This window comes from Molossus molossus, unplaced genomic scaffold (assembly GCF_014108415.1).
Source record: "Molossus molossus isolate mMolMol1 unplaced genomic scaffold, mMolMol1.p scaffold_m16_p_18, whole genome shotgun sequence".
NCBI classification, from domain to species: domain Eukaryota; kingdom Metazoa; phylum Chordata; class Mammalia; order Chiroptera; family Molossidae; genus Molossus; species Molossus molossus.
In genome coordinates this window covers 60,197,892-60,218,066 of record NW_023425353.1, presented here as the reverse complement: position 1 = coordinate 60,218,066, position 20,175 = coordinate 60,197,892, and the positions used below count along the sequence as shown (strand labels likewise).

General features: G+C 42.8%; 1 protein-coding gene across 6 annotated transcripts in view; it reads left to right on the top strand.

Moving 5' to 3' along the window:
* ANO10 (anoctamin 10) overlaps positions 1-20,175 on the top strand; it is a 165,263-nt gene that overhangs the window by 20,032 nt on the left and 125,056 nt on the right. Inside the window, exon 1 of one of the 6 annotated variants that reach the window (XM_036266156.1) lies at positions 18,863-18,927. The exons of 2 other annotated variants lie outside the window; for them this stretch is intronic. Coding sequence is in view for 1 of the 4 variants with exons in the window: in XM_036266155.1 (XP_036122048.1) it covers positions 19,007-19,019 (13 nt within the window). In the remaining 3 variants the exon portion in view is untranslated. Of the gene's footprint in view, positions 1-18,862; positions 18,928-18,996; positions 19,104-20,175 lie in introns of those variants that run through there. 3 more of the 6 variants (XM_036266155.1, XM_036266153.1, XM_036266154.1) reach the window with 3 other exon arrangements.

Here is a 20,175-nt window from a genome sequence, read left to right as displayed (position 1 = left end):
TGATTGTTAGAAACCTTTGTAATTTAAATAATTTAAGTAGAACATTGCAGAGTCTGTGATCACTGTGCATCATGGAATGAATCTGAAGTCTATGTTTTGCTTCCTGAAAAAATATAAAAGTCAGTGACCAAAGTAACTTCCTTCATCCCTGGTGCCTTGGGCTGTAAGGGCTGTAACTCAGTTATTTTGCTTAGAACAAACTGATGTTTGTGAACATACAGACATAAGGAAGAAAATTCAGGGGCTGTGGCCCATGGAGTGAAGTCAGAGGTAGGGCTGGTTTTCCCCATCAGTCCAGTGCCCTGGTTTATGGCTGGCCTGTGTTTGACTAGGCACTGCCTGTTGTAGCAGTGGGATTTAATGATCATGGCCATCTCTCCTCCCCAGCCCATCTTCTGGCTCTTCCATGGTCAGACCGAGGATAGGGAAGAGTATAAGGAAAAAGGCAGAGAGCTTTTCACCTTGCTGGTATCATTTGTGTTGCTGGTTCTCACTTGACTGATTTTGGTTGGCTGTCATGCCTTCCATTATGGCAATTATCCAATGTCAGCTCTTTTGTGAGAAGCATTTGTAGTTCATTGGAGACCTCAACCCAGGGGATGGCCATTGCAATGTTTCCTGATGTAGGGAATGTTAACTTTCAGTTAGATGTCAGAGAAAATACAGTGTAACTCTTTTCCCCATTCATCCTCAGAATTCTATCCTCTTCTACAAGATCATAGTGTCTGTCTGAGATGTTGTACATAGTGGGGAAAGCAGACTAAACAGAATTGTTTAAAGACAGAGAAAGAATACAATCATCAAAATGGAAAGGCAACCCACTGTATGGGAAAGCATAATTGCCAATGATATATCAGATAAGGGGTTAATTTCCAATATATACAGAGTGCTCATACAACTCAACAAAAGGAAGACAAAGAACCCAATTAAAAAATGGGCAGAGGAACTAAATAGACACCTCTCCAAACAGGACATACAAATGGCTAAGAGACATATGAAGAAATGCTCAACATCATTAATCATCAGAGAGATGCAAGTTAAAACAACAATGAGGTATCACCTCACACCTGTCAGAATGGCCGCCATCAACAAATCATCAAACAAGTGTTGGCGAGGGTGTGGAGAAAAGGGGACTCTAGTACACTGCTGGTGGGAATGCAGATTGGTGCAGCCACTATGGAAAACAATATGGTGTTACCTCAAAAAATTAAAAATTGAACTGCCATTTGACCCAGGGATCCCACTTCTAGGAGTATAGCCTAAGAAGCCTGAAACACCAATCAGAAAGAATATATGTACCCCCATGTTCATAGCAGCACTATTTACAATAGCTAAGATCTGGAAACAGCCTAAATGTCCATCAGTAGACAAATGGATAAAAAAGCTGTGGTACATATACACAATGGAGTACTATGCAGCTGTAAGAAAGAAAGATCTCTTATCCTTTGAGACGACATGGAGGGACCTGGAAAGTATTATCCTAAGCGAAACAAGCCAAACAGTGAAAGACAAGTATCATATGATCTCACTTATTTGTGGAATATGATGAACATAACAGTCTGAGGAATGGGGTAGTCCCAGAGATGTGGCAGTGGGGTACAGACTGACAATCCCCAGAAGAGGGTGTGGGGGGGATAAACCACAGAACTTATATGCATGTGTGCATGAACAATGGACATGGACAACAAAGCTGGGGACAGGGTGGGGAGGGAGGGGAAGGGAGTATCAGTGGGGGGAAAAGGAGAAACATCTGTAGCAAAAATAAATAAATTAATTAAAAAAAAAAGACAGAGAAAGAAAATTAAAGCCCTTTCCTATTTGTACTTCCCCCTTTTCTTGCAGGGGCTGGAGGGAGGTGGAGTAAACCTACAGGTGGCCTGTAGTGACAAAATCCAGAAGACCCCTCTCAGTCCAGCTTAAATGATAGTAAAAGTTATAGATTTATAGCCTTGAGTCCAGAAGAAGAGGGACTTCGAAGCTGACTAAATCCAGTGTAAGTTTTTCTTCTGTACAAGATTTTGAGTTCTGTGAAGGTGAGGACAGTGTAGGACACGTAGTGTTTGTTTATTAATTATTTGTAGACTTGGATTGGATAGTGTTTTTATCTTACTTCGTCCAAGTTTCACATCCATTATGTCATCTAATTTTACTACCCTCCAAAAAGACAACATTTATTGGCAAACAGTTTTGTACCAGTAACTGAATGTTAACTGAAAGGAACATATACTTGCTGGTATGTCAGAGGGACAAAAAATAAATGATGAGCACTTTATTGTTCATTTTATCGACAGGTGCTGCCTCAAGGAGGGTGCTCTTGTATGCCTTGCGAAAGAAACACAGGTGTTTCCTGTTACCAGTGCGCTTGCACAAGTACATTTGAGGCTGTTTACTTCCTTCAGGGATAGCAGATTGCTCATGTATGACATTAATGTTAATGTACACAACTGAATGCATGCACTTTTTCAGACAGGAACTAATAAGAGCTGAATTAACACAAGCAGAACACGGTGGCTGAAGAGAATTATTTCTTGTGTGTATACTTTTCTCCTAGACCTGCTTTAATCCCTTCCTACAAACCCTTTGGTGACAGTCTTGCTTTTTATTAAAGTTGTTTCTTTAACTTCTTCAAATAACTTCCAATTGCACTTTTTCTATAATTCTTTATGATTTACAAAAAAAAAAGGGTTCAAGTTACTGTATCTTGTTTTTTTGCTTTGTTTTTATCCTCACCCAAGGATGTATATATATTTTTTTTCTATTTATCTTCAGATTGCGTGGAAGGGAGAGAGAGAGAAACATCGACGCGAGAGGGACACATCGACTGGTTGCCTCCTGCATGACCCTGACCAAGGCTAGGAGGGAGGTGGAGTAAACCTACAGGTGGCCTGTAGTGACAAAATCCAGAAGACCCCTCTCAGTCCAGCTTAAATGATAATAAAAGTTATAGATTTATAGCCTTGAGTCCAGAAGAAGAGGGAACAAGGCTAGGGACAAACCGCAACCGAGATACGTGCCCTTGGCTGGAATCGAACCTGTGACTCATTGCTCCATGGGCCAACGTTCCACCGCTGAGCCAAAACAGCCAGGGTGCATCTTGTTTATTTTTAGTTTGATTTCCTGTTGCTTTGTTTTCTAATCACCCAAAAAAGAACCAGACTTGATATCCTTGATGAGTTTCCTCAGTAACTCCATAGTTTTTCTCAAATGTCAAAGCAGTTTCCTTTCACCCACCTGTTATTTTTCTCATCTTGTACCCATTAATGATCGTGTATCTACCTAAGACATTCCTAACACCTCCCTGCCTCATACCCAGGTTCTGTTGTATTTGGGGAATTCTAAATCCTCTCACTTCTCAACTCCACTATTCCTGATATTTGTTCTCTGTCCACAGGTGGGTGTATGTGTGTTAGCCACAAAATGATATGCATCTATATGGGTTAGAGTGTGTGTACAACGCATAACAGGTTTATGACTAAATCAAAGTGTAGTGGATGAGGAACTAGTCTTATAGGCAGACATCAGCATTGGATACTTTAATATGGAGTATGCATTCTTTAAAAATAAATCCAAGATTTATTGACATATAATCTACATGCCATAAAGTTCACCCTTTAAAAGTGTCCAGTTCAATAGTGTTTAGTTCAGTCACAGTGTTTTGAGTGTATCACTACTACTTATCCAGGAACATTTTCATCATCTCCAAAAGTAACCATTATCATCTCTCCCTTCCACCAGCCTTAGGCAACCACTAATCTTTTTTTATGTCTACAGATGTGCCTTTTCTAGATATATCATATAAATGCTATCACATAATATTTGGCCTTTTACTTTAAGCTTCCTTAACTTAGCATTTATCTATGCTTTATCATGTATCAATACTTAATTCCTTTTTATGGCCAAATAATATTCCATTGAATGGACATACCACAGGTTATCTATCCATTTGACAGTTGATGGACATTTGGGCTATTTCTACTTTTTGGCTATTACGAATAATGCTGCTATGAACATTCATGTGCACATATTTATGTGGACATATGCTTTAAGTTCTCTTGGGTATATACCTAGGAGTGGAATTCATGAGTCATATAGTAACTCTATGTTGAATGTTTTGAAGAATAGCAAAAATGTTTTCCAAAACAGACACAGCACTTTACATTCCCACCAGCATGGTACAAGGGTTCTCATTTCTCCACATCCTTAGAAACACTCGTCAGTGTCCTTCTTTTTTATTATAGCCACCCTGCTGGATGTGAAATGATATCTCCTTATGGTTTTGATTAGCATTTTTTTTTTCAAATCTTTATTGTTGGATATAAAATGTATTACATATGTTCCACATTTTTCCCCATTGACCCCCTCCTCCCCACTTCCGCCCCCCTCCCACCTTTTCCCACACTATTGTCTGTGTCCATTGGTTATGCATATAAGTTCTTTGGTTTATTTCTTCCCACCCCCCCCCAACCCCTTTCCCTTTGAGGTTTGTCAGTCTAATCCCTTCACCTTTTTCACCCATTCCCCCAACCCCCCTCCCAACTGGCAACCAACAAAATGTTCTCTGTATCTATGAGAATGTTTCTGTTCTACCTGTTCATTTTGTTTGTAGATTCCATTGTTGGTAGATATGTATTCATTGCCATTTTGTTTGTTCATACATTTTATCTTTTTCTTCAAAAAGACCCTTCATCATTTCATATAATAACGGTTTGGTAGTGATGAACTCCTTTAACTTTTTCTTGTCTGGGAAGTTTTTATATGTCCATCGATTCTAAATGACAGCTTTGCAGGATAGAGTAATTTTGGTTGTAGGTTCTTGGTTTTCATCACTCTGAATATTTCTTGCCACTCCCTTCTGGCCTGCAAAGTTTCTTTTGAGAAATCAGCTGACAGCCTAATGGGAACTCCCTTGTAGGTAACTAGCTGCCTTTCTCTTGCTGCTTTTAAGATTCTCTCTTTGTCTTGAACCTTTTGCATTTTGATGATGATGTGTCTTGGTGTGGGCCTCTTGGGGTTGATTAGCATTTTTCTAAGTACTGATGATTTTGAATATCTTTTCATGTGCTTGTTAGCTATTTCTATAACTTTTGTGAAGAAATATCTGCTTAAAACCTTTGTCTATTTTTTTAATCCTCATTTGAGGAGATTTTTCCAGTTATCTTTAGATAGAGTGGGAGAGGGGAGAGAGAGAGAGAGAGAGAGAGAGAGAGAGAGAGAGAGAAACATCAATGTGAGAGAGACACATCGATTGGTTGCCTCCCGCACAACCCCTACAGGGCTGGGGACCAAACTGCAACCAAGGTACGTGCCCTTGACAGGAACTGAACCCACAACTCATTGGTCTGTGGGCCATTGCTCTAACCACTGAGCAAAACCAGCAAAGGCTACCATTTCTTTTTCCAGTGCTTCTGCTCTGTGTGTACATGTGCGTGTGGGTTGGTGGGTAGGTGGGTAAGAGATAAGAATCTAACTATTGCACCAAGTAATTCACTCTGCTATACCAGATATAATCTCTGAAGAATTAGCTCCAGCTGCCCACACTTTCTTGAGGACATGGCCTCCATTCTGAAGATGAACCAAAGCCTGGAGGAACACTCATAAAAAGATCAAAATTACTAAATTACATGCCCCCGATGCTTAGAGATCCTAAAGATAGACAATGCCATGTGTGCTGTAATTTTCTGCTTAAAGCTACTTAAATCCTTTCCATTCAGATATTTAAAATAGAACACATGATACTTGGATCTTACTAGTCAAATGCGTTTATTGAAACACTATTTCCCAGTGCTTTTGTTCGTTTCTTTGGCTGTGATAGGTGAGAGCTTTCATTAGAAATTACTGGCTTTGAGGCATGCAGCTTGGAATTGGGAAATGTGGGTTCTCACGGGGGCTCTACAACCAAGTTGGAAGGTAGCTTTGGACAAGCCACAGTCCTTTAGGGATCTTAATTTTTCAACTGCCTTATGTAGGGATTGGACATGATTATTTTTCACTGTAAGTTTTTGTGATTTTGAGTTTTCTCCAAATAGGGTTTTGCATCTAAGAATAATAGGAGTAGCAAGAGAGAGACCAGAGGAAGGCTTTATTGCGACATGACGGGGCGCCTGGTGCTGGATAACACTTTCCATATAATTTCTTTTTTTTTTTTTTTTATCCTCATCCGAGGACATTTTTCCATTTTTTGTACAGACAGAGTGGGAGGGAGAGAGAGGAAGAGAGAGAGAGGGAAACATCGATGTGAAAGGGCCACATCGAGTGGCTGCCACCCGCACGACCAACCAGGGCCGGGGACAAACTGCAACCGAGGTACCTGCCCTTAGCGGGAACTGAACCCGGGTCTCTCCGGACCGCAGGCCGACGCTCTAACCGCTGAGCCAAACCGGCCAGGGCCATATAATTTCTTGACATCAATTTTGTGTCACATTGTTCAAGCATGTTGGAATGGATAAGGTTGACAAATGATTTTATTTATAATTATCCTTAACTCAATAATTATATTCTTCTTAATCCAGAAGAAAAAGAATGGGTTTCTGAGTGGTTCTGTGATGGGCAGTAGGACTGATAGGAGCAGAACAAGGACATGGGCCAGGTACAGACGGTCACCAGGGCAATAAACCCCGGTGCCTAGCAATGGGAAGAACTGGGAAAACAAGGACCTCACCCCAGGGTGACCTTTCCTCCCCTGGTGTTTGCTAGTCATTCGGGTTAGACCCCCTTAAAGGGGGAAAGCACAAGGGGGCTAGGAAATAGCCCTTAAGCATTAAGCCCCCAGGACAAAGAGGTTCTGACCCACATCAGATGCATCTGGGCCTCAGCTATGTTTCAGCTCCAAGCCCAGAAAAGCAGCAAAAACAGACAAGTGAAGCCATGGATAGCATCAAGATCAGATACAGTGACTAATAACCCTTTGCCTTGCTGACCAGTCAGTTGAGACCATGACTTTGAAAGGACACACCTGGAAAGCTGATGAATGTTCTATTGGGATCCTCCCCTGACACCTCCAAATAAATACCCTCCAGACCGAAGACCCAGCACTGCTCTCTCTATGGAGCACACCCTCGCCTTTCCCCACCCACTTCCCCCAGGTACACTTTCCTCACTTCGCTCTTTCTGCTAAGCTCCAAGGGCCCCAGTTTGCCTCTGTAACTTGTTTCCTGGACCTGTGCCCAGCAGGCTCGCTTTTCCTACCTCTATGACTTCTTTTTTTTTTTTTTTTTTTTTTTAAATATGTTTTTTAATGATTTTATAGAGAAAGGAAGGGAGAGGGAAAGAGAGTGATAGAAAAATCGATGAGAGAGAAACATCAATCGGCTGCCTCCTGCACACCCCCTACTGGGGATCGAGCCCGAAACCTGGGCGTGTGCCCTGACTAGGAATAGAACCAGTGACCTCTTGGTGCATGGGACAATGCTCAATCCACTGAGCCACACTGACTGGGCACTTTCTAAATAAACATTCTCTTATAATTTGAGTCTTGGCTTGAATTCTTTTAGTCATAACTCAAGTACTGAGGTTTCTAAACTGAGATCTGGTCTGACTCCACCGGTCTAACACCTGGTGCCATTTGGCCGCCAACAATTCCAGTTGTGTGACACCTCCCTAAGGCTGAAACTCATGTGGTGGCCTGTACAGCTATGCTGGAGTTGGCTGAGGATTTGTAACGCACCTCAGATTTTGCTTTAATATGCTCCCATGCATATTAAATAACTTTCCATGGCAGGATCATTGAAACACAGTAAATCCTCTGTTTACTCACATGACTGAGAATAGACAATCAACCGTGACCATCTATCAAAACTATTAGAATACAAAACTCACCAAGCATGAAATCCTATTGAAAACCATTTCATTCTCTTAATTATTCATTAGGGTTGCTCAGAGTCTGACAGACCTCCAAGGTCATTATTGTGAACATTGATTACCATTGTAATGTAGCAGTGAAAAGGAGTATCTAAAAGAGCTCCGTTTAGCAGAAGACTGCAAGCAGAAGTCACGGGTTTGCTTGGGTGTGTGTGAGTCCACCCTTCTGCTACCTGGTGAGAAGATGGGAATGTTGAAAGCAAACCATCCAAGTACTTTTTGGTGCCTGGGTTGGGTACCCACTCTCCATAAACTCCCCTGCAGAGAGGCCTGGAAGGAAAGGGCCATGCTGATTGGGGTGGGGGGCGGGGAGGGGGGAAGTGCTTTGTGCTGGTTTGCAAAAGTCATCAGAATGGAATTGGTTGAGTGGACCAGCTTCCAGTAAACTCTTTTTACAGTGTAAGCTGGAAGCACCCTTTTCAACCATTTTTTCCACACCCCCTCAAAACACAGAACCAGTAAGTAGTGAGAGGTACTGTGAAATATAACCCATTGCATATAAATGTGTCTAATGACTGTAATGTTTTGTTTTGTTTTTTTTAATCCTCAACCGAGGACATTTTTCCATTTTTTGTTCAGATAGAGCGGGAGGGAGAGAGAGGAAGAGAGAGAGAGAGAGAGAAACATCGATGTGAAGGGACACATCGAGTGGCTGCCACCCGCACGACCAACCAGGGCCGGGGACAAACTGCAACCGAGGTACGTGCCCTTAGTGGGAACCGAACCCGGGTCTCTCTGTACCGCAGGCCGACACTCCAACCGCTGAGCCAGACCGGCCAGGGCTAATGACTGTAATGTTTAAGTACCAGTTCTTCAAGCAAAGTGTAAAGTGGTTCATTTTGGAGTGACTGTTCAGAAACACTGTTTTCAGGCCCCCTCAGTGTCCTCCCCTCCTGGCCACCCTCAACATGCACTTCTATAACCCCAACCCTCAGGACTCGGATTGCTCAGGCTAGGGACACTCCAGTGGGTTGAACTGATTGTGTTGATTAAATAATGTAGACATTCTCTGAGTGAACTGGGCTACCATCCAAATAAGCTCACTGTGCTGACATGTTAGAATCTACTTTCTGGAAAAGCAGGATTGTATATATTTCCATCACAGACCGGCTCCTTATATCAGATGTGTGGCATTAGGGTCTATGGCTTAGGCATTGGTTCTGGGAATGCACCATACAGGCCCAGAAAGGTATGGATGGCAGCGCTCGGTATGTGTGGGAAAGCTGACTGAGTAATCTGCCCCCCGGGCTTGCTGTGCTCAGGTGATTTAAAACATCGGGTTCTTTGACCCTTGCCATGAATGCTTCCTCCTTCTCTCTATTCTCGTGACCTTTCTGCTCCTTCTTTCCCTGATGCATGCTTTGTTTTCCTGCCTCTGTACTTGCTCATTCCTGTCTTTCTTCTTTCTGAATGCCTATCTACTCCACCCCCACACCCCACTAATCTCACACACGGTCACAGGACCACATCCCCTCCTTTCCTCCAAGGCAGTAGCGCTGTTGTCACATCTGCCATCAATCCTCCCGGCAGTCCCTCTAGCTCCAAGTAATTTATCTCTTCTCTGGCCTCTGATAGTACATTGATTTTTCCTGCTCTAATTATTGTCTTATAATTATATGTATAGAAGCCTTGCTCCCCTAAACATGTGTGAGCCCAGTGCGCAGTTACCAGGGAGTTAGTCCTTTATTCCAGCGAATAAAGAAATGCAGGGATTTTGAAAGTCACTGGATGAAACTGAAGTGGTTTTGGTTTTAGATTTTTCATCTGTTTTCACTTGATTGTTTCTGCTGGGTGGGGGTGTGGAGTAGATGAGAATTTCAGGAAGAGGAAAGATGAGTGTATACATACACCCCTGACCTGTTCGTGTGTGTGTGTGTGTGTGTGTGTGTGTGTGTGTGTAAGGATGGATGGATGGACGAACGGACGGACAGACGGATAGATAGATAGATAGATAGATAGATAGATAGATAGATAGATATAAAATCTCCAGGAAATTCTGTTTTCTTCTGGGGGGAACCACTGTGTAGTTTGGGAGAGACCTACTTTTCACTGCCTGCTCTCATGTAGCTTTCACTTTTGTACTAAGTGCCTGTGTTATCTAGTTAACTTTTTTTTAAAAATGAGAAAACATGCAAAAAGGAAATCTAGTCATCTTGTGTCCTCTTACAGTATCTGTGTATCTTTGAAGGTCTGCTACCTGTGCAGGCTGTAGACTATACTTCTGTTGTCAAGACTCATGAGTTGTGCTGATAGCAAGGTTACTCCTAATAGTTGGGAGATAATTCTACATGGGCCTTTGTGTGTAAGCACATCTACTGAGTAAAGACACTGACATCCTTTGTTCCAAACTATCTATTGAATGATGTTTTCATAGCAAATAGGCTTGAAGATAGAGCTAGTTTCTCCCTCTGGAGTAGAGGGCAGATTTGTTTTCTGTTCAGAATGATGTCTGCCACAGAGGTCAGGTTGAGCAGGACCTTTAAAAAATCAGGGTTACCTAAACTGAGAGATTCTTAGCTATCATGCAAACCCAGTGAATGTACAGAATTCACCTGGGCTGCTCCACATTGTCCTCTTGGCACTTGGGGCCAAGGGGAACTGACGCAAACATGGCGCTCACACCAACTGCGATGCGGTGAGTAATCGAGTCCTGTGTCTCTGACCCAGGAGTCTCTTGTCTTCTTTCGGCATCCAGGAAACTGTGACAGATTAATTTATTAGCTCACAAGTATGGTAAAATGTCATACCCTTTGTACTTCTTGACACTAATGATACAGATTTTGATAGTTGCAGATACCCATCGTAATCAAAATCTAATATTTAGGATGAGCAGTTCTCCTCAGGTGAGCAGTTTCATAGAGAAATTCTATTACTTCAATGGCTTTATTCCAGGAATGTATTAGATGCACAGAAGATACAGGAAAGACCCATTAGCCATTTAGCCTGTTCCCTGCTAAGATAAGAAATTGAAATAACACTGGGAGCTAAATTGTGTCCTTGGTTATTTGGCAGATGTCAAATGGTCATTACTCTATGTTATAGGTTTCTAGAAAAACAGTAGAAATAAAACAGCACTTTCCCCAGAATATTCAAAATACTTATATGACATTTCAACTACTCTAGCAAATAGGTGTTTGTATTCAACACAGGGAGGATGGAAACAGTTTACATATTTCTTTTTAGGAGGATGAGAAAGGTCTTTTAATATATGAAAATAAATTTGTTTTTTTATTCCTAGATAAAATGAAAAGCATCAAAAATGAATTTTTTTTTATTGTGGCAAAATAGGTAAACAAGATGATATATTTCAGATGTACAGCATTATAATTTGATATCTGTATACACTACATAGTGATTATGACTATAAGTCTAGTTACCATTTATCACAATATAATTGATCAACTTCACACATTTTGGTCTCCCCTGTATCCCCTCCCCTCTGGTAACCACTAATCTGTTCTTTGTATCTATGAGATTGGGTTTGTTTTTTGTTTTGTTTATTTTAATTAAAAAAAATTTTTTTTAGATTCCACATGTAAGTGAAATCATACTGTCTTAGTCTTGATTGGTCTGACTTAGTTCACTTAACATAATATCCTCAAGGTCCATGCATGTTATCATGAGTGGCAAGATTTCCTCCTTTTTATGGCCGAGTAGTATTCCATTGTGTATATGTATACCACATCTTCTTTATCCATTCATTCATCAGTGGACACTTAGGTTGTTTCCATATCTTGACTATTGTAAACAATGCTTCAATGAACACAGGGATACATATATCTTTTTGAATTTTTTAAAAAATTTTTATTCTTCAGATAAATACCCAGAAGTGAAATAGATAGGTCATATTATAGTTCTAGTCTTATTTTTTTGAGGAACCTCCATACTGTTTTCCACAGTGGCTGCATCAGTTTACATTTCCACCAACAGTGTGCAGGAGGGTTCCCTTTCCTCCACATCCTTGCCGACACATACTGTTCATTGTCTCTTTGATAATAGCCATTCTGGCAGTGTAAGATGATATTTCATTGTTGTTTTGATTTGCATTTCCCTGATGATTATTGATGTTGAACATCTTTTCATGTGCCTATTGGCTATTTGTAGGTCTTCTTTGGGAATATGTCTATTCAGATCTTCTGCCTATTTTATAATCTGGCTGTTTGTTTTTATTATTGCTGAGTTTTGTGAGTCCTTTATACATTTTAGATATTGATTTGTAAATATCTTGTCATATTCAATATGTCGCGTTTTCACTTTGTTGATGGTTTACTTCACTGTGCAGAAGCTTTGTAGTTTGATGTGGTCTCATTTGTTTATTTTTGCTTTTGTTTCTTTTGCATTTGGAGTCATATCCAAAAAAAAAAAAAATTACTAAGACCAATGTTAAGGACCTTACACCTATGTTTTCGTCTAGGAATTTTATAGTTTCAGGTCTTACATTTAAGTCTGTAATCCCTTTTTTTTTTTTTTTTTATCCTTACCCGAGGACATTTTTCCATTTTTTGTTCAGATAGAGCAGGAGGGAGAGAGAGGAAGAGAGAGAGAAAGAAACATCGATGTGAAGGGACACATCGAGTGGCTGCCACCCGCACGACCAACCAAGGCCGGGGACAAACTGCAACCGAGGTACGTGCCCTTAGCGGGAACCGAACCCGGGTCTCTCTGAACCGCAGGCCGACGCTCTAACCGCTGAGCCAAACCAGCCAGGGCTGTAATCCCTTTTGAATTAATTTTTATGTATGGTGTAAGATAGTGGTGTAGTTTCATTCTTTTGTGTGTGGTCGTCCAGTTTTTTCAGCGCCATTAACTTTTTTTTAATCCTCACCTGAGGACATTCCTGCATTTATGTTGAGACAGAGCGGGTGGTGGGGGGGGCGGGGAGAGGGAGGAAGAGAGAGAGAGAAACATCAATGTGAGAGAGATGCATCGAGTGGTTGCCACCCACACGACCCCAACCGGGGCCGGGGACAAACTGCAACCGAGATACGTGCCCTTAGGTGGGAACTGAACCTGGGACTCTCTGGTTGGCAGGCCGACACTAACCGCTGAGCCAAACCGGCTAGGGTTAGTGTCATTAACTTTTGAAGAGACTGTCCTTTCCCCATTGTATGTGCTTGGCTCCTTTGTCATAAATTAATTATCCATATATGTATGGATTTATTTCTGGGCTCTCTATTCTGTGCCATTGATCTATGTGTCTGTTTTATGCCAGTACCATACTGTGCATATATATTCATAAGGATGCTATTTCATTGTTAATTCTTCAAATAAGCATTCTAAACTCCCCTTTGTCTTGATGAATGCCTTTTGCTCTGAATCCAACTTTATTAAGATCATGGTCTTTGCTTTATTTGTGTTTATATTTGCCTGGTATGCCTTTGCCCTTTTACTTATTTCAAAACTTTTTGAGTTAATTTGTTTTAGGTAGTCACTTACATAGAATTTGGCCTGAGTTTTAATTCATCCAATTTGAACACTTTTGCTTATTTGCAAGTGATTTAGGCATGTTTATAATAATTGATAGTCCAAACATGTTCATCTTACTGCTGTCATATTATTTCATAGGTGTTTTGTTTGTTTTTAATAATATTTTTTATTGACTCTTTAAAGAGAGGTGGGAGAGAGAGAGGGAGAGAGAGAATTATCAATGTGAGAGTAAAACATAGATCTACTGCCTCCTGCACACACCCCCACTGAGGATTGAGCCCACAACCTGGGCATGTGCCCAGACAGGGAATTGAACCTGCAATCCCTTGGTGCACGGGATGATGCCCAACTACTGAGCCACACCGGCCAGGGCTTATTTGTTTTCAGTTATCATTACTTGATCTGTCATCATACTGTGGCACAATTCTTCCTTAATTCATGTTCTTCACTTGCTTCTGAGATAACCCCCTTTCCTACTCTCCTGATTTACCTCCCATCTCACTGGTCGGTCATTCCAAAGCCCCTTTGCTATGTTGTCCTCTTATCTCAACCACTTACTATTGGCGCTAAAGGACTAGGGCTCAGTCCTTGGTCCTCTTTTCTCTAACTGCAGATGCAACTCTGGTGAGCCCAACCATTCTCACAGTTTCAAATATCATCTCTGCTGATAACTTGAAAATTCATACTTTCAGCTATGACCTCTCTCCTGAATGCCACAGGCTTATATTCCAGTTCAGATTTCCAAAAGGCACTTTAAACTCAGTGTGTTCAACACAGAATTCCTGACTTTCCTCCAAGCCTTCTCCTCCCACAGTCTTCCCTAGCTCAGTTAATGACAGTGCTATGTAGGTCTTGACTCCTGTCTTTCTCTCCTTTGTTACCTCCAATATGCCATCACTGAATTCTACTCTCAAAATACTTCTAGAATCTGCTTCTCACCACTTTTCCACTCAGTTCCAATCCATCTCTCCCCTCAGTTACTGCATGGTCTACCTCCAACCTCTGCCTCTGCTGTGTATTCTCAACATTGGAGTCTGAGTGATCCGTTAAGGTGAGAATTAGATAATGTCACTCGTGTGCTTGGAATACCTCAATGGCTCTCCATTTCTTTTAGAATAAAAGCTAAATAAGGAAACCTATTAACACAAATACTATCACTAAGAAAAAAAATCACATGAATATCTCCATAGGTGATGATGGCAAGGCATGTAACAAAATTCAGCATTCATCCTTGATAAGTAAAAAAACTTTCAATGTAAAATAAGAATTCATGGATTCTTACTTAATGTAAAATATATTTACTTCAAACCCAACATCAACCTTCCTACTTGCTGAGTAAGCATCAGAAGTATTTCCTTCATGTAAGAAACACAACTAGAAAGGAGGGGAAATTATAATTATTTTTAGATTTTGTGACTTATGTAACTTAGAAATCCTAAGGAAATAAACCACTATAAACTGTAAAAGATATATTCAGCATGTAAAATTAATATGCAGAAATTCATGTTCATATAACAGGCAAACAGAAGCAATAATGGAAGAAAGGTCTAATTTACACTGATAATGAGAAAGGTAAACTATCTAGGAATAAACTTGATAAGAAATGGGCAAGATTTAGATGAAGATGGGCTAGCTCTAGGGGTTGGAAGCCTAAAAGTAACATCAACTCTCCAGTTAGATGCCCTCACTTGAATAAGGTCAGTGGAAGTTAGTAAATCATCGTCCTGTGGCTCCTGGCCCTCCCACTGGAAAAGAAGGCTGTGGTTTTCTTGCAGCAAGGTGGTGAAAAAAAGTTACATAAATGGTCACCTGCAGTCACCTGCAATGAACCCTTGGCTGAAGCCACTAGTTATGATGGGAATGAGAGATTTAAGAACTGTCAGGGTGTCTGGCCGTTGTGACTCAGTGGTTGAGTGGTGACCCATGCACCAAGAGGTCGCTGGTTCAATTCCCTGTCAGGGCACATGCCCAGCTGTGGCCCCAGTCCCCAGCGGGGGGCATGCAATCGATGTTCTCTCTCATCGATTTTTCTCTCTCTCTCTCTCCTTTCCTCTCCCTCTAAAAATCAATTTTAAAAAATTTGTAAAGTAACACAAGAAGTCAAAAGACATGACACTGAGAAAAGTTTTGACATTCATGTCGAAGGAAAGGACTACAGTCAGCCTTCTGTGTTCATGGGTTTCACATCACAGACTCAATCAAGGGCAGACAGAAAATATTTTTTAAAATAGTAATAAAATCCCAGAAAGTTCCTAAAAGCAAATTTTGAAGTTGCCACGTGCTGAGTACTACACTGAATCCACACAAATGAAGTGATGGAGGCCTACACTGTTGTAGCCTTTATGCAAATATAGGTTACATAAAAAGACTACACCATTGTATATATAAGGGACTTGAGAATCCACAGATTTTGGTATCCATAGGGGTCCTGGAACCAATCCCCCAAAGATACTGAGACATGACTGTATTTTTTTTATTACATTGAGAGTTTCAATATCTAGCAGAAAATTGGATGAAATATATAGTAAATAGATAATTCACAGAAAACAAAATACAAATGTTTCTTTATCACTTGTAATAACAGACATGCAAGTTAAACTTTTTTTTTTTTTTCATTTATCAGATTGACAAATTCCAGTACTGACCCAAATGGAGTAAGTCCAGTGCAGCCTGTGTCCCCCACTGGTTACTACCAAAACCTCTAGACAAAATAGGAGAAAAGGCTGCTGCAAGCTGGAGCAGGTGGTGGAAACTCGTTATTTTTTCTTCCTCCCTCCGCTGTCCCGAGGCCAGTTCCAGTCATAGAGTTGCACTGCTGTAGTACAGTGACATGCATAATAAGACCCTGAAAGAAAACTTGTCCCTCTGGACAGAGGAAACGAGAAAAGGAACCCTTGCTATGCAAAGAGTATGGGGAGAATCCGTGTTATTTTTTTCCTCTCTCTTCAAAACCTCAACATTCCCCCAACACAGGCCCACTTGCACAGAGTTGCACAACAGATAGCGAGCATAGGAAACTCCAAGAGAGCCCTCTCTCTGGCCATTAGAACTGGAAAAAGAAGGTCCTCGGAGCCAGAGAGTATTAAGGAAATCCACCAAAGGAGTGAGGAAGAGAAGGGAATCTCAATTCTGTATAATGGTTTCTCATGCAGCAATAGGTAACTGATATAGGAATCCATGCCATTAACTCAGGTCAGCCATTTGTGTTATGCAACAACCAATTTATCATACTTATTACAAAGTTTTCACTTGTTAATTGTGGAGATGACATGAGATTTTTTTTGTGTTTGAAAGGTATTTTTTATATTTCCATTCAAATTTTATTTTTTCCAAGCCTGATCATATAAGTATCAGAAGATGAAGTTATATGGAGGGATGGCCATAAGTTCAAGCAATGAGAAGATAGGAAGACTGCAATTAAAAAACAACAGCCTCGCCCTGGCCGGTTTGGCTCAGCGGTTAGAGCGTCGGCCGGCGGTCCTGAGAGACCCGGGTTCGGTTCCCGCTAAGGGCATGTACCTCGGTTGCAGTTTGTCCCCGGCCCTGGTCGGTTGTGCGGGTGGCAGCCACTCGATGTGTCCCTTTCACATCGATGTTTCTCTCTCTCTCTCTGTTCCTCTCTCTCCCCCCCCCACCTGAACAAAAAATGGAAAAATGTCCTCGGGTGAGGAAAAAAACAAACAACAGCCTCAATAATAGTATAGTGGCTTCTCACGTAAAGATGGGAATTGTAGACTTGTGTTGTTGTCTTTTGTGTTGTTAAAATCAATGTCTCATCTGTATGTGTGTGAGTCCTCTTGTCATTGTATTTGGCACATGAATATTGTGTACAAAGAAATATAAGACTGGTTACCCCTAAACAACATATACTTGCTTCTGGAAAAGTGTTTAAGACTTGGCTAGGTTTCCATTTAGATCTTCATATCTGTTGCATGAAAGAAAGTTGGAATCTTGGCATAGAGTCACATGATATGTAAGATTTTGTGCATTAGTTAATTGCTCAAATCTGTGTTCCAAAAGTGGACATAGCATGTACAGGCAGTTTTCTGTCCTGTGCACAAAAACGTTAAAAAAAGTTGTTTAGTATTTGTTGTTATATACCCAAACATGCACTGAATAAACTCTTCATGTTCATTCAAAAACAACAACAACAACAAAAGCCTAATAAGTAATTAATGTCTAAACCTATTGACACTCACAAACAATTTGTCTCAATTTTAAGAAGAGAGAGAACTTCTGGACATACCCATTCAGGACTTATTAAAAGATAGCCACAGGAACACTGGTCAGTAAGGTTGAGAGCTGCCACAATAGATTATCAGGTGTCTAGAAAGAACAAGAAGTAGCTCTGTTCCTTCCCCCCTGGGGTCTCTCCCTCCTGAGTCTTGAACCTGGAAGACCCAGAGAATGAGTGGGGACATGGAAGAGTAGACCTGGCTTCTCCCGCATTACAGCACTGTGAGGCATCCCTCTGGGCTGAGATGGATGTAAGAAGTGAGAAAAGGCTCATTCATTGTTTTCCTTTCATTCCACAAAGAGCTATTGCTTGACTACTGCGGCTCTAACGCTCTTCTAGGCACTGGGGATATATCAGTGGACAAAACTGTCAGAAATCCCTGCCCTTATGAATCTTACATTCTAGGGGAGATTGACCATAAACATAATAATATAGAACGTTAGAAGGTGATGGGTGCGGTGGAGATAAGGCATAGGAATGCAGGTAAGGTAGATGGTAGGGTGGGAGGGGAGCAGGTATTAAATAGGATAGGCAGACAGGACCTCAATAAGGTGGGATTCGATTCCCTTGAGGAAGGGAAGGAAGAAAACCATCTCCACAATTAACAAAGAGCTTTTTAGGCCTAGGGTCTAGCCAGGGCGAAGACCCGAGGTGGCAGGGTGGCAGGTGAGTTCTAGGAAGAGCAGGGAGACCAATGTGGCTGGAGTGGAGAAAAGGGGAGTGTAAAAGAGGTTTTCTGGGACTCAAGGGACGACGGAGCTGGGAGATCCTGTAGTCCTGTAAGGAATTTGGCTTTATAGGATGTGAGGTTCAACAATAATGTGGATTTGGGGTTTCACTACCTGAAACCGAGTTACAACTTCAATGATACTCGTTTTTATATTTGAAAGTGACAAGCTACTTGGATTCTGGACCTTAAGAGATGGAAAAGAGGAAAATGTGAAGGGGAATATTCCTTTCCCGGCGGCTCTGCTGGGTCCTAGCCGGTCTGAGTGCGACAGCTTGGCGAGGCCCCGCCCCCCCCGTGGTCCCGCCCCCTCGAGTGACCGCGCCACGAGGCCGCGCCCGCCCCGCCGTAGGCCCGCCCCCACTCGGGGTGACAGCCCAGAAGGCACGCCTCTCCCTTTCCCGGCCCGCTGCCACGCCGCACGGCAGGCCAACCAGGCTGGTCTCTCGTCTCTCCGGAGCCCGCCCAGTCGTCGCCTGGAGCGGCACCCGCTAGGCCCCACCCCGGCTCGGTGCGGCACGGCGCTAGGCCCCGCCCCTCCCGCCATGGCCCCGCCCCCGCCTGGCGTAGTCGCGTCCGGGCCCCGCCACGCCCGCCCCGCTGTCCCTCCGCTCGCCCGGCCTCCGGGTCTCGCCGGCTCTCGGCCCGCCCCCGAAGACGTGAAGCGCCGCCGCGGCCGGTGAGTGGGGGAGGGGCCCTCGGACCCTTTCGCTCTCCGCGGGGAAGAACCCCCATCCGAGCGGGTTGCCGAGCCCGGGATGCCGGGAGGCGGTGAGACGCCCCCAGGGACTCCTCCTAGCCGCCGCCCTTCCTCCCGGGGTACCTCCCCGCGCCGGCAACCCCGGGAATGGGGAAGTAGGTTGGGGTGTCCAGGTGGGGAGAGGGAGGAGTGCAGGTGTAGTGGGGAGTGGCGGTCGCTGATGGGAGCGAAGGGCCGCCCAGGTTTGGGGAGGGGTATGAGTCTGGGGGTGGAGGGTTGAGGAATAGGGTGGAGGAAAGGTGGTGAGGCCGAAATCTGGCGGGTGGATTCAGGACGGGGGTGATCGCGGGAGGGAGGCTCAGAACTTCGGCGAAGGTGGTCGTGAGTGGGGTGGAGGAGTCGGCGAAGCACAGTGAAGGGCGACTGGGGAAGAGCCGGCTCACAGAGGCCCACGATTTACGTTTCCCTGCCAGTCTGGGGAGCAGGGAGGGTTCGGGAATGTCAGAATGGGTGTGGCCCGAGCGAGTTTGGGGGTGGTGCTCTCTCTCACAACGGGGTGATTGGGTTTCCAGGCTTCTGACTGGGACACAACATACAGCTTAAATAATAGATGGTAAGTCAGGAGCAGTGCCTGGGACACGTGAGAAATGTGCATGGAATTGGGGTCCTCTTCCTACAAGCCCAGTGGATGGCACAGATGACCTCGGTCATCAGTCTATGAAATGCATGATTTTCTGCACCTGTGCCAGAACTAGTTTCTCTCCATCTTTCAACTTAAGCAGATCTGAAAAGGGGAAAAGTATCTCGTTACTTTTGCATTAAAAAAAAAGATTTACTTTTTTTCTTTTATTGATTTTAGGGAGGAAGGGAGAGGGAGAGAGAAACATGGATGAGACAGAACATGGATTGGCCGCCTCCTGCATTCCCCCCACTGGGGATTGAGGCCACAGCCTGGGCATCAACTGGCGACCTCTTGGTGCATGGGTCCATGCTCAACCACTGAGCCACACTGGCAGGGCTGCATTTCTTTTACTAGTTAGTAAATCTTTTCAAATGTGTGTTGGCCTCTTGTGTTTTTTTCTTTTGTGACTTGTGATTTGCGTTTTTCGTATTTTTGTTGTTGTTGAATTTGTAAGAGCTCTTTGTATATCAGATATTGTGACACTTTTGTCTGTAATATGTTGGAAATGTTGAGGTTGTGCCTCTGCAGCGAACATAGGGGTGCAT